This window comes from Musa acuminata, chromosome BXJ3-8 (assembly GCF_036884655.1).
Source record: "Musa acuminata AAA Group cultivar baxijiao chromosome BXJ3-8, Cavendish_Baxijiao_AAA, whole genome shotgun sequence".
In the NCBI taxonomy this organism is placed as follows: Eukaryota; Viridiplantae; Streptophyta; class Magnoliopsida; order Zingiberales; family Musaceae; genus Musa; species Musa acuminata.
Window position 1 is genome coordinate 35,750,290 of NC_088356.1, and position 14,658 is coordinate 35,764,947.

At 34.5% G+C, this 14,658-nt stretch overlaps 1 protein-coding gene across 2 annotated transcripts; it reads right to left on the bottom strand.

The window, feature by feature from the left end:
- Positions 1-9,000: 9,000 nt before the first annotated feature.
- On the bottom strand, positions 9,001-10,586 carry LOC135646177 (uncharacterized). Of its 2 annotated transcripts, none has more exons than XM_065165418.1 (4): positions 10,459-10,586; positions 9,929-10,115; positions 9,788-9,851; positions 9,001-9,600 (listed from the first exon to the last, which is right to left on the bottom strand). In XM_065165418.1, the coding sequence occupies exons 2-4, from the start codon at positions 10,075-10,077 to the stop codon at positions 9,319-9,321; spliced, it is 495 nt and encodes a 164-aa protein (XP_065021490.1). In that variant the 5' UTR covers positions 10,078-10,115; positions 10,459-10,586; the 3' UTR covers positions 9,001-9,318. The 2 variants fall into 2 exon arrangements, with proteins under 2 accessions (XP_065021490.1, XP_065021491.1); XM_065165419.1 differs by having other exon boundaries at positions 10,323-10,462.
- Between the last annotated feature and the right edge of the window lie 4,072 nt (positions 10,587-14,658).

Sequence of the window (14,658 nt, forward strand, 5' to 3'; positions counted from 1 at the left end):
ATCTCTTCTAGACTTGGATCTTCTTCTATAACCATGTAGATTTCTGCTATGACTTCTTCCACGTCTTTCTTGTTTTTCAGTAACAAATGTACCTAAAAAGATTCATTTTGTTTTTTCCTTCTGGCATCTTCATTTAACAAACTATTTTTAACCATATCTATATTTATAGTCCCCTCTGGCGTGGAGTTACAAATTGTCACAACATACGTTTCCCAACTTTCTGGTAAAGAGCTGAGAAGTAATAATCCTTACATATCATCATCTATATTCATTTTCATAGTAACCAGCTTATTTGTAAGACTCTGAAATAGGCTTATGTGCTCAACAATATTACCACCATCTTTATACTTCAAATTTACAAGCCTTCTGAGGAGAGAAATTTTATTTCCCACTATCTTTTTCACAAAGAGATTTTCTAACATTTGCCAAACAACATCAACTCTGGTTTCATCGGAAATATACTCATGCAAGTTTATATCTATCCATCTTCTAATATAGGCAATAGTTTTTCTATGTTGAACTTCTCATTCTTCATCGTCCATAGTAGAAGTTTTATCTTTAACCTTGATAGACTTATACAAATCTTTGCAATCGAGCAAATCTTCCATCATACATATCTAAGTTGTATAATTTGATGAGTTCAATTTAATCATACCATCTAACTATTCCAATTCAATCATACAAGAAAAAACTAGCACCAAATAACCTTCTCTGATACCACTTGTTGGGAAAAACCTATTAAAGCGGAATAATTCTTTTCCCTCTTTGTATATCAAAATGGGTTCATCATCAAAATATCAACTTGATATTAAAAGCAAATATAAACCAGAATAGCATAAATAGTAGAGCAATAAATCAATCACATAGTGAGACCAAATTTTTAACGTGGAAAACCTAATGCGAGAAAAATCATGGAACCATAGTCCACCTCAAACTTCTATAATCAATAGTAATGATAACATGTTTACAATAAGTCTTCTCTAAAATAGCAAGAGGATCACAATAGCATCAAGATCATATATCTTGGCTCAAGAATAGCATATATTCATCATATAGATGTATCTCATCAAAAGAAGAGTTCTAGGTCTTATAAAATGGGTATAGAATGAAAGTACCTTAGAGAGAGTAAACTGCAGATCAACACCATTAGGATTGTAGAGTTTGCTGCAAAGATTTTCTGCATAAAATTTGGATCAAAAGTAACAAAGTTTAACCCGTGATCGTTAAGCAGAAAACTCAAAATCTTAGTTTTTTTTCTCTCTCCTTTATCTCTTTATGCATCGCCACCGCTCCCTAAGCGAGCACACTGCACTCCATTCATTATCTTTTTTTTTACCTTTTATTTAATGATTTGAGCTCAAAAGATCCAATTGTCTATGCTATCGTTTGGATCCAACGAATTGTTTCAACTTAATAACTTTTTTGTTAGTGGGCCTTTAAGTTAGTCATTAATTGATATGGTCAACTTAGGTTATCTTAAAAGATTAGCTGAAGACACCATTGCAACGTCACACATCTTAATCTAACCACAATGATGGTCAGTTTAGTTCAAATCTAAGAAGAGTGTTGTTATGAGAGGTATACATAGGTTTGATTTTGTATAGAATTGGATAATGTTGTATTTATTATAGTACCCAAGTCTCATACATATTAAATTACAACTAGCATAAGTATAAATAATATATAATATATTATCATCACTTAGTAATATAATTTATGATATCTATCTTTCATTAGTGCTGAATTGACCTCCTTAGCGATATGATTAAACTTTATTCTTTTGATATGTTTTAAAAAAATTTCTTAAGGTTATGTGAGATTTAGAATTGAGTGAATACCGTCTATGTACCAAGATATGAAGTTTATAAGTTTAGATAGTCTCAATCCAATTTTAACACAACATAATAGGTTGGTCGTGAATTAAGAGGGTAGTTTAGTCTTCAAATGATTCTATTTTAAGCTAAAAATTGAGAATTGAGTAAAATACGTCTTTTGGTTTTTATAAAATTTTATGATAGTTTAAGATCGTTTGATCACCTAAAATAGTAAAGTAAATTTTTTTTGTAAAATCATGCGATGATTTGAGTGATATTAAATAGTTCATTAATTATAATATAAATTATTTAAAAAATTATTAATAAAATTCAGATTAATTTTTAGGTTAAGTATAGTGTATTTTATTAGAAATTTTATAAAAAAATTTCTATGAATTATTTTTATGAATTATTATAAATCAATAATTCATGAGATAGTATTCTTAATTAATACATCTCATTACCCTATGCTCCCAATCTGATAGGTGTACTACTCTTTAACAGACTCTATTATTAAGGTATGTGATCTTTTACAAACATCTTCATTTTGAGTAAATCAAATAAGCATAAGTTTAATTCACTATAAAATAGTGGTCGTATAAGTTATTGTACTCATAATGCATTTTATAAAGTATGTTTCAAATGATATGATTGTCATTAGCTAGACATTAACTAAATATGAATGTATATATTTTATAAGCACAAAAATATATGAATTAAGATGAAAATAAATTATATGCATGTATATATGATGGCGTACAGTATGAGAGTGCAAAAATATATTACAATGTGCAATGCATGTATATGCTATGACGTGCTATGTGGGAGTGCTCATATATATTATGTTATATAGTATGAGAGTGTACGTATATATTATGATGTGCCATGTGAGAGTGCACGTATCTATTATGATATGGGGTATAGAAGTGTATAAATCTATTATATTTCCTAAATGTGCGTATAAGTATTTTGAATTATTTTGATATAAAATTTTACTTTTTTATTTTACATATGCTATGTTATAGTGTTATGCTTACTAAAAAAAAGTCATAGAATGAGATGTTTACCGTTAAGTATTTTCTATCGATAATTTTAAAATATTATATATATATATATATATATATATATATATATATATATATATATATATATATATATATATATATATATATATATATATATATATATATCACATGATACATGCTTACATAAATAAAACTATAAAGACTTATATTTACTAAGTGGTTCCTTATTATAAGCCCTATTTTATAGGTAAAGATACTAATAGTCTACCCAAGTGATTGGATCAGGAAGTGAGCACGTGTAAGTTTATACTAGTATAGATATGAACAATAACCTATAGACATTTATATGCGTATAATCTTTGGACATGTTATATAAGTATATTTTTCTTTTGGTTAGAGGTTATAATTTATATCTGTGTGTTAAAATTACTATGTATAAGAGGAACCCTATCATTTTATTTAGTAAATGAATATATTTTAATTTTTAGATTACCTATGTTTTCGTCACACTCCTATTGATATTAGTAAAAGAATTGAAAAATAACATCATACTTTAGTCGGTGAGACTAAGAGTATGATATTTACATTTATCAATTTGACTTGGATTTTACTTTAATCTTCAAACACTTGTTCCTCTGATCGAATCAATCTATTTTGAACATTAAAGATTTAATCAATCTTCATTTATTCAACAACTAAAAATTTATTTATTATTTTTTCCCCTCTATTGATGTAATATAGAAAGCTCACCTGAATGTATTTTCTTCTTCGAAAAGCAACGTTTCATCCGTGAAGAAAAAGAGGATTACATGCAACTTTATTTCTTTCTTAAATAGCAAAAATATAGTACTATTACCGTAAAAAGAAAATCGACAGAAATAAGAAGACTATTTTGAACTTATCAAAAAACTTACAACCATCTCAAATTTTGATTCTAGAATTGACTCCTCTAAACATTGATACTCTAAATCCAATTGATTTACACATCTTACAGATACTATGCTTATTTATAGACACATCTTAAACTAGGATAAAATAATCTTATCATATCATATTCATACTTATTTCGTCACTAAAGTTTACATTAGAATTTTTAGTGATGGAACACTTTATCACTAATCCTTAATATTGCTCCAAAAGATAATTATAATCTTCATAGCATGCACACTTAACCTTGGGCGAGGAAAGAGGTTGATGTTTACCCTTGCGAATGCCGATAAATGGCAACATCAATCATGTCCTAGCTGTCTAACGAGGGTGAAGCCGGTGGTGACATGCAACCTAAAACGCGTGACATTATTAGGACGAGAAGTGGGGGGGACAATATATATATCACAGCTTAAAACATTGGACGATAGATAAATAATATATATATCATTTAAAGAAGAAGAAACATTGAAGTTAGGATATACAGCTTTACGAGCAATCCCTGCAGCTTACGTAATGGGTCTTTGATTAGGCGAAGAAGCCCAAGCCATGCAGCATGCATTGCAAGTCCTCCTCCTCGAAACAATTGCTGTTTCCATCCATCAAAGCAGTGACGACTTCAGACTTGTCTATAAATAATTGTTGCAATGAAGACACAAGAATCGCAAACAATCGAAGAAGACACAAGACTTGATTAGTACAAAGGACTATTTGGTTGTGGTAATTCGTGATATATAAAAAAGAAAAATATAATTTAATACATTTAATTTATCAGTTACTTGAAGAATAATAAATTTAAATTAAAAATTAAAATTTTCTATTATGTCTAATGAATTACAATTCAGAGCCAACTCAGGTTGTTTTCTTTAGATCAAAACTCATCTTAAACTCTACTGTCATGGAATAGTCGAATTGGGCAAAGAGTCATACAAGAAGAGTAGTCAAGGATGTTCTTAATTCAATATAAAAATAGAGAGATATTTGAAGGTTTTATTTAGAGGATTGAGAATTATCTTGAGGTTTCTTGGTAGAGTAGCATAGCTACTCTTCTTCTATGGTGGCTTGTGGTGTCCGATGAGAATAAATGACATTAATTAGTGGGGAATAGGTTATGCTAAAACATCATATTTTATTTGGTCATAAATAATAGTCAATCAGACATCATAATTAAATAAATATTAATATAATGAAATATTCAGTTAATACAAATCGTCCAAATTGGTGTCGGTGAACATCTTCCTCCCTTACCACGAGTAAATTCTGATGATCTTTATTTGATTTTAATGTAAAAATATATATATTAATCATTAGTTTGGTTATTATTAATGCCAAGTTTGATTGTTAGCTCGATATTGCCAAATGCGATTCCGGTACTCGAAATCAAAGGTAGATTGTTGTAACATTTATGTCAAGGGTGTAAAAATGGATATAAATTATGAAATAGGAGAGAAATTAAGCTTTGGACAGTACAAGGGGTCTGTCTCTATAATGCTATGGTTACCTCAACCATAACACGGGCCTTGTATTATGCGGCAGTGATTCTGTCCTTCACTTGGCAACGTTGTACAGTGCGGTCTTTAAGATTCGCACCTATGAAGAAGACCTTCTTGACCTACCTACTAAGCTTCTTTGGTGACTCTAATCTTTACCATCCGGTGACGCGAAGCTCACAAGTACTATGGCGTCATCACATTGTACATCCGGTGACGCGAAGCTCACAAGTTCTTTCCCTTTAACTCCTATTAAAAGGGCGAGCGGTGAGGGTGAAGAGCGAAGCCGTGCGGTCTCCCGCTCCATGGACGACTCCTCCAAACGCAGGCGACGCGGCGACGAGGACTACCGCCGCCCGTCCAACCCGCGCGCTGCGACGGGGGGCGATTCCCATGTGACCGACGACGAGGTCGAGGAGTTCTTCGCCATCCTCCGCCGGATGCGCGACGCCCGACCGGGCCCCAAGTGGAGCCCGGCGTTCGCGTGGGAGGACTTTTTCGGTGCCGACGCGACCAAGAAAGGCGGAGCCACTGCTGACGCTTGCGCGTCGGATGCGGCCGCGGCCGGGGCGAAGAGGGAGCAGAAGGACGCGGCGCCGCGGCGATGCCTCGACCTCAACGCGGACCCGGAGCCGGAGGGAGTCGGTCGTCGGACCGCTACGGTGAGGTTACCCCCCGCTTACCCCTTCCTTCCTTAGTCCTAAGCGGCACCTGATCGCTTGGACTTGATCGCCGGTAATCGACACTGCATGGCACCGACTCTTTTTATTATTTTTGATGTGTCCTCTCTCTTTAATTGACATGACGTGTTTCGCATTTCATGTGAACGAATTTAATATGCTGTTTATCTTATCAATAAAACATTTTAATATTTTATTAGTTACGAAAAATTAATTTAGTCTTATAATACGATTATGATGTTAGTGAAAGAACAGGCAATTTATGATTATCACCAAATTGCGACGGGTGACGTTTGACTTGTGGAAGGAATATACAGGAAAAAAAAAAGAAGGTCTTGCCGTATATATTATCTTTATTTATTATTATAATTATTTTGATTAGTTTGTTTTGTCTTATAAAAAAATTAAAAAAATATATATTCTTTATAAAAAAATATATATGAAGTCAAATATTATGTTTTGATATATAAAATACGCACGCTAATACCAATTTTAATCCAAAAATTTAAATTAACTAAAATTTTGAATTAAACTGACTTCTTAGCAATGAGATGTAATTCATTCAATCTATCTTTGTTCATCTTAAATTGAAAGGATCGTAAAAAATGAGGTAATTGTCCCGAATCAATAAAGGCCCCCAATCGAGAGTCAAAGAAGTTACTGTAAAGAGAAGAATTCATTAGAATAGGAAGGAGGAAAAAGGATGAACGTGTAGCGGTAGTGATTCATAGTGATAGTGGTCAGATCCACCACCCATGGCATGTTTTAGTGCATGACATGTATGTACCAAATCACACATAATCTTCTTTTTTGAGGACTTTGAACGATACATTTACTGATCGGATCATATGTTTTGAAAAATTAGAATGAACCAATTAACTTAATTGATTTTTGGATAATCCGTATGAATCGAGTTAATCTAATTTTGTAATATAATAACAGATTATTTAAATAATTTTAATTAATAATTTTTTTGTGTTTATAAAAAAGATACTTGAGTTAATTACTAAATTAAAATTAATATGAGAAGTAAATTAGGATTAATAACCATGACTTGGATTTGTTTAAAAGGAAATATTTCGCGACGGATTTGGGATATATTAATTATCTTGACCCGTTTTGCGTCGTGAAGGTACGCGCGCTCACATGGGGCGGTGGCTGCATCCCCATAGATATTAATTGGCCGTTCCTATGCCTCGTACCGAACAGAGGCTCCCACACACCCACGACATCATCTCCGCTGGACCCCACCCCGAATCCCTGATTCCAATCATGACTCTATTCCCGTTTGGCAGCGGCACTGACTCCAACGCTTAACCGCCGCCTCTAACATAGTAATAAATAATCGCGCAATGCGCTCAAATGCTCACGCATATTCTTTCCTCAAGTCTCCGATGGGCCCACCTCAGCAATAAATTAAGTCTGCTGAGGCAGCAGAAAATGAACGAAAAGAAAAAAAAAAAAAAAGTAAAGTTTAAGAACGAATTACTAATAGCATTTTTTTTTTTATCTAATACGTCAATTTTCTAATAGTGTTTTTTTTATAAAAGATGAATCAATATAATTATACTATTCTTAAACTATACTATAATTTTTTTAATAATAGTAAAAAGTTTATAATATAATAAAAATATTATAACATAGTATTTTTTATAATTTTTTTTTATAAAAATACAATATTTATGGTATTTTTAATAATACCAGAAAATACTATATCTTAATATTTATGTACCATGTTATAGTGTTTTATGATATTATTGAAAACATACTGTAAAAAACTCTGTAAGTTCATCCCTATGAACTAAGTCAATAAATAAATAAATAAATTTTCTATAATTCACCGTCTTCTTATTTCAATTTCTTTAAAATTGTACTCTTCAGTCTTTCAATTTTTTGTTTTGGTTTGTTCCGTAGATTCGGTTGATGGGTTTGATCCATCAAATTTCAAATCACTACAAATTTGTTCTCTGTTTTTTACTTTGGTTTGATCCATAGATTTGGTTAATTGGTTTGAGCCATCCAAATTTTAAATTAGTTCAAAAATGAATGGATTCCAACCAAATATTAAAAATAATATTTGTGAGTTGGGGTGGAATTCTAATGGACCATAGCATCTTTCAACCGATCCATATAGGCTCCGATTTCAATTATAGAGTCCATTAAGAGAATCATAAACATCGGAGCCCATCATCTCTTATGGTCGATATTGAGGTCACCATAACATACAAACCCTCATAACATTCAAACTCATGGCTACATTATTATTATTTTTATTATGAAATAAAAGTAGAATATTCAGAGAAAGAAATAAATGGAAATATCATCATGACTTAATCTACTAAACTTATGAGCATATTTGAACTAATGATCATTGTACCACTCAAAATAATATAATTTGAAATGAACTATACGTATAAATACAGAAGTGAACCAATATGATCCAAATATTATATTAAAAAACCCTAAATAACTATTAAAACATGTGATGCTGTCCTCCATTAGGGCTTATGGCACCATTTCTCATCATAGATACTCTAAACAGCTTTTACAACTCCCTCATTTGTCGGCATTTTTCTCTTAGGGACACATTTCATTTTCTTTCTTTCTATGATGCTTCCCCTTATCTCCTTTCTTTTTTTCTAGTCCTCTTTTATCGTCTCCCCTTTTTATCTTTTTTTTTTTTACTTTCCTTTTAAGACATTGATAAGTATCAATTATCTATTGAATCAGATCACTCAAATGAGTTAGATATTCAAAACAAAAATCCTTTATTTAAATTATATTCAAAATTAAAAATAGATGATTGAAATAAAGTCTAGTAAGTTTACATTGTTATGATGATCATTTTTATCTAATTTTAATTTGTCTAATTTAAAATATGTCTCAAGACTAATTTTATATATATATATATATATATATATATATATATATAGAGAGAGAGAGAGAGAGAGAGAGAGAGAGAGAGAGATGACTTAGTGTTTTGATTCCAAAGTAATAGATCCTTGATTCCACAACACAACACACCAAATCTAAGCCGGCCACAAAAGGCATAAGACGCATAGGATGAATTAAGTGCTTCCAACACATCTTGATCTTGCACATGATGAGTATTTACACATTCCATAGACTCGGAGGTAAAAAAAGAACACATCAAAACATAACCTCCCTTCTCTCTGTCTCCACACTCGCTACATATCTACAGATATGATGACTTCCAATTTACAGAGACATGGGAAAATGTACAGTTACAAAGAACGCTATAAGGCCTTCCATATTACCTCTAAAGCTTCGCTTTGAATCTATCTATCCCCCATCTGTTTAGCTATGTTTCTGACTTGTTAATCTCTCTCTCTTCCTCTTATGAGCCCCCCCAAAAGAAAGCTTAGGCCACAGCAGTGATGCCGCTGCAGCTCCGGCGGTCGCGGCTGAGGCAATCAAAACCCTCGATCCGCACGGCCGCCGGCAAGAGGCCGAACTTGGCATGAGCGCAGCCTTGCTTGGGGGAGATGGGTGGGCCGGATTGGGTTAGTGGTAAAGGGACGAAGGATGCCGGCATGCCGTCTTCCCCGAACCGTGCGTCGTGGACGACCGGGTTGGCCGCACGGCTTGGCGGCGAGCCGCAGAAGAACGGCGGCGACGAAGCTACTTGATCTTCTTCTCCACCCTGCACGCAGAACATTCATATTAAATCTCCCATGTTATCCTCATAAAGAGGTGGAAACAAAGACGATCACTGACAGACACAGCAATTTGGATCCGACGAATCGAAAAGGAACAACTTTGTTGGCTGTTCTTCTCCGTAAATCGAAATATGACACGAATCGAAAGCAAAATGAAAGAGGAAGTATCACCTTTGCGAGAAATATGTCTAACAGATCCGCCCCGGCCTTCGAATCCAATAAATCTGCTTGATGACTGAAAGAGGAGAGAGATGGTATCAGACAGTTAAAGAGGATCGAGGAATCAGATGGGAGAAGAGAGGAGAGACATACCTCGAATGCCAACGGGGAGGTCGGGCCGGTTCAGCGATGCCGGCAAGCGGGCTGAGCCGGCGCGGCTTGGGGCAGAAGACAGGGGTCTTCCTATCCGCGACGGGGAAGGCTGGCCTCATCTCATCGCAGGCGGCAGCGAAAGCGTTCATTGTTGCACCGATCTCTTCAAGATCAGCGATGGCGACGCCTGTAGACGGACAAAAAGATTTCCTTCAATCCTCACAAATCTCGTCGCTGAAGCATCAAAACAAGATTTCTGTGCGTTTCAAAGAAAATCTCAATCGGAAGATAGCAACCACAAAATCAAAGTTCAAAGCGGCGCGGAAGTTCTTCAAATCTGAGAAAGAAAAAGCCAAAAAAATCGATCTTTGTTTGAGCAACAGCGGCTGTATACCATGAAATGGACCAAATGACTCAAATCCCTAAAAAGAAGAGCTCGCGGCCTCTCGAAACCGAAGAAGAGGTACAAGAAAACGAAGAAAGGAGAAATCAGTAAGGCGGAAGTGGGAAAAAGAAACAGATCTATTCACCTTATCCGCCCCTCGCTAGCGCGAGCGTAAACGGATGGGAATCAAAAGAGGAAAAAGTAGGTGGAGAGGGCGGAGGAGATGAGGCGAATTGGGGGACATTTATAGCAGGGAGAATGGATGAGAATAACAGAGAGAGAGAGAGAGAGAGAGAGAGAGAGAGAGGGGTCATTAATTTTTTAATTTAAAAAATGAAAAGTTTTTAATTTATTTTATTATTTATTAAAAAATACAACGTGGTTTTATTTGTTTATTTTTTGATTTATTATTTTTAGAGTGAATCTTTGAAAAACATTCTTTAACTGACTTTTTATGAGGGAATGCCTAAAAAATGTAGCAACAACAATATGCATTGATGAAGTATTTTTACCTTTTTACTTCTAAATAGTTAAGGATTGTTTTTTCACCTAAAAGAGTGACTTTTGGATCGTAAAACTTTATTCAACAGTTGAAGTTAGATGGTTCACTGCTGGTTTAATATTTCAACTCTGTTACCGGATACTTACAAAGTGATTAGCATAGTATCCAGTAAATTGATTGTTGTCGTAGTATGAGTGTCGATCTCGACGAAGAAACAAAAAGTTTCTCCTTTGTCGTTATCTTCTTGTCCTTCTCTTCTCTTTTTCTTCTACACGTTTGCTTGTTGTCATTCTTTCTGTCCATCTCTTTTTTTTTTTTCTTTTTTTTCTTCTTGAATCAAGAAGAGAAAAAGCATCAAGTATATTGATGTCTATCAAAATTTCATGAATCCAATGTGTTATAGTTTATTTTATTATTATATTGGTTCATCGATTGCAAAAAATAATATTTTAAATTTTAACAATCTCATTATAAGGAGGATTTTATTCATAATGAAATTGATGGACAAATATTATGTGAGATATTAAGTTTTCATAAAAAATATTTACTAAATAAATTATGTTTTAAGACTCTTTCCACATACTTGAATGACTTATTTATTGTGATAAAGATGATTACGGTTGTGATGTCTTTGATAATGAATTGGTTGAAGAAAAATTATAAGAAATTATTGTTGAATCTCGTATTTTGATGATGAAACTACTTGATATATGTTTATGATTTAATCTGCATTTTGAGTGACGCAGGATACTTCGATCAAGATAAGACAATTAAAGCAGGAAAATCATGTTGTGCCGGAGGAACATGTCAGAAGATTGGACGATGGGCCGGTGGATCGGTCAACGTATCGACAGAAGGCTTCGGGCCGTGGACTCGGGCATCGGGCCAAGAAGAGTGGGTATTATGCCAAGGATATCGGAGTTGCGGAGTCAACTGGCCGATTGGGCAATATGCTGTAGGAGAGGACGATGCGCCGAAGAATCGGACGAAGCGTCGAGGGACCAATGACATGCCAGACAACTTGGTTAATTGCTTAGGATTAATTGTCTCGATCGAAGTTTTATTTTAAGTGTGCAGGATTAACTACGATGGAAGAAAGACATGCAGCAGGAGTTATGCCGGAGTCAAGACAATGATCACGTTGGGAGTTCGAGAGTTTGACGGAAGTTCGGACAGTCGTCGGAGCTCCTGCGGGAACAATGATCATGAGCATGCCAAAGAAGCTCGTCGGAACTCGCCAAGTGGATCATCGCAAGTCCAGGAGTTTGCCGAAAGTCCGTAGGAGCATCACCGAGGGTTCATCGGATGATCGACAGAAGTTTGCCGGAAGCTCGCCGGAAGAAGCGATTGACGCACCGGAGCAAGTTATAGTAAATGTCTTAGGAAATATCGCAGTTAGCACAATGATTAAGTTGGAAATGGGAGGTGATCCCATTAACTTAATCTTGGGGCAATTGGGCCCCTGAAAAACCCAAATTGGGCCGAATGGATCAACCCATTCAGACCTTGATTTTTGCCAAGCGATTGAACCGCCCAAGCCAGGAGGTGGCACCGCCTGGGCTAAGTCTCCAAGCGAAACTGGGCGGTGCAACCGCCCCAGCCAAGAGGTGGCACCGCCTGGGCTCAGTCTTTGAGCGAGACTGGGCGGTGCAACCTCCCCTGACAAGAGGTGGCACCGCCTGAGCTCGGTCTTCGAGCTCTGGCAGGAGGTGCAACCGCCTCAGTCAGGCGGTGGCACCGCCTGAGCTCGGTCTTCGAGCTCTGGCAGGAGGTGCAACCGCCCCTGACAGGAGGTGGCACCGCCCAGAGACTCAGTCTTCGAGCTCTACCAGGCGGTGTAACCGCCTCAGTCAGGAGGTGCAACCGCTAGATCCCAGAATTCCAAGAATTGACAGTTTTGAGCTCTAAATTCAAACTAGGTTAGGGCCTATAAATACCCCACCCATTCAGCACTGAAAGGGCACTGAATATACACCGAAATCCTGATCTTGTTTTATGATTTTTAGAGCTCAAAATTGTTGTAAAGGCCAAAAGTTCTTCTCCCTCTTTTCTTCCAAGTTCTGATCTTTAAAGAGAGGAGAGAAAATTCTGTAAGGGTTGTCTCCTAAGCCCGTCAAAAGGAGTGAAACTGTAAAAGGGTGGTTGGCCTTCGCCTATTGAAGGAAGGCCTCTAGTTGACGTCGGTGACCTCGTTTGTGGAGGAAGCCAAAAGTGGAGTAGGTCAAGATTGACTGAACCACTCTAAATCTCGGTTTGCATTTACTTTGAGCATCTTATTCTTACTGCAAATCTCCTCAAAAGCTTACTGCTTTTTGCGCATATACGATCGGGTTTCAAGCTTTGCACTTTCCGAATCGGCGTTTAGACGTAAATCAGTTTTATCGTATGATAATCATATTTCAGTTTGCGTTTACGTTTTGATTTCTGTCATAACTGCAAACTGCCTTTATATCCTTGCTTTAACTACATCTCACTTAATCAAGTGATTTACGAATCAGCATTTAGACGTAAATCGGTTTTTTCGTACGAATATCATATTTCAGTTTGCACCTACTATCTGATTTGAACCATAACTGCAAACTGCACTTATATCTTTGCTGCATCTCGCTTCTTCAAAAGTTTAAGTGATTTACGAATCGGCTTTCCTACCGAAATCACTTTTATCGAACGAACGCGATTTTTATCGTCCAAGGTTTTTCGCTGCACTAATTCTATGTTATTGGTTAGTGAATTATTTTAAGTAAAAATATGTATAATAATATTGAACAAGTATTTGTTGAATACAATTATAGCCAAGATGATGGTGTGTTGTTAAAAATATCAATTCTTTTTGCTTAAGATGATGATTGTTCATACAATGATCTGTTTATTGATCAAGTATAATATTTAAATAATATTAAATTTATATTATATTATAATATATTATATTATATATATTCTTTTGTAAGCTAAATAATGTCATTGTACAGATGTTTTGAGATAAAGCTGAATTTCAAAAAGCCTTAAAAAACTATGCATTATAATAAATTTTGATATTAAACATATTACAACTAAAAGTTATAAAAGCAAAATGTAAATTTTCTCGCCAATGGATAATAGTAACTCATGGTAGAATTGATAGTTTTCATAATTTATCAAGATTAAATAGGAATTATAACGAATATAGTAATTCCTTCATTGTAAATTAAATTAAAAATTAAGTTATGATAAATATTGATTATACTCCAAAGTTTATTATTGTTGATATTAAAAAAAATTGAAGTTATTCTTTCATACAAGAAAGCTTATCTTGTACAGAAGATTACATTTAATGAGGTTCATGATAGCTTTGACAAGTCATATAATTTAATTATACTTTTAAGGGAGTTAAAACTATATGACTACAAGACTTATGCCCAAATAATAATTTTATCAAAAAATTATTTTCAAAGAATATTTTGGGCTTTTAGAACTTGTCTTAGAAGTTTTAGATTATATATGCGATATGTTTTTGGTATTGATACTACATATCAAATATTTCGGTACTTTGATAATGGCTACAAATATTGATGGTTGTAATAGACTATTTTCAATTATATTTGTTGTGATGGAAGTTGACTATAGGAATTAATTATTGTATCAATAATATGTATTATGAAATATAAAAATTAATTATTCTTAGTGATCGAAATCTAAGAATTTTTTTAGTTGTGAAAGAGATCTTCCCAACAAAATATCATGATTATTGCATAATTCATCCATCTAAAAATAGTATAGGCTATACATGAGACAAAGAAACTGTAAAGTTATTTTCGATTGTTGCTAGATTACTTGCTATGTATAATTTTAATAAATATATGCAAA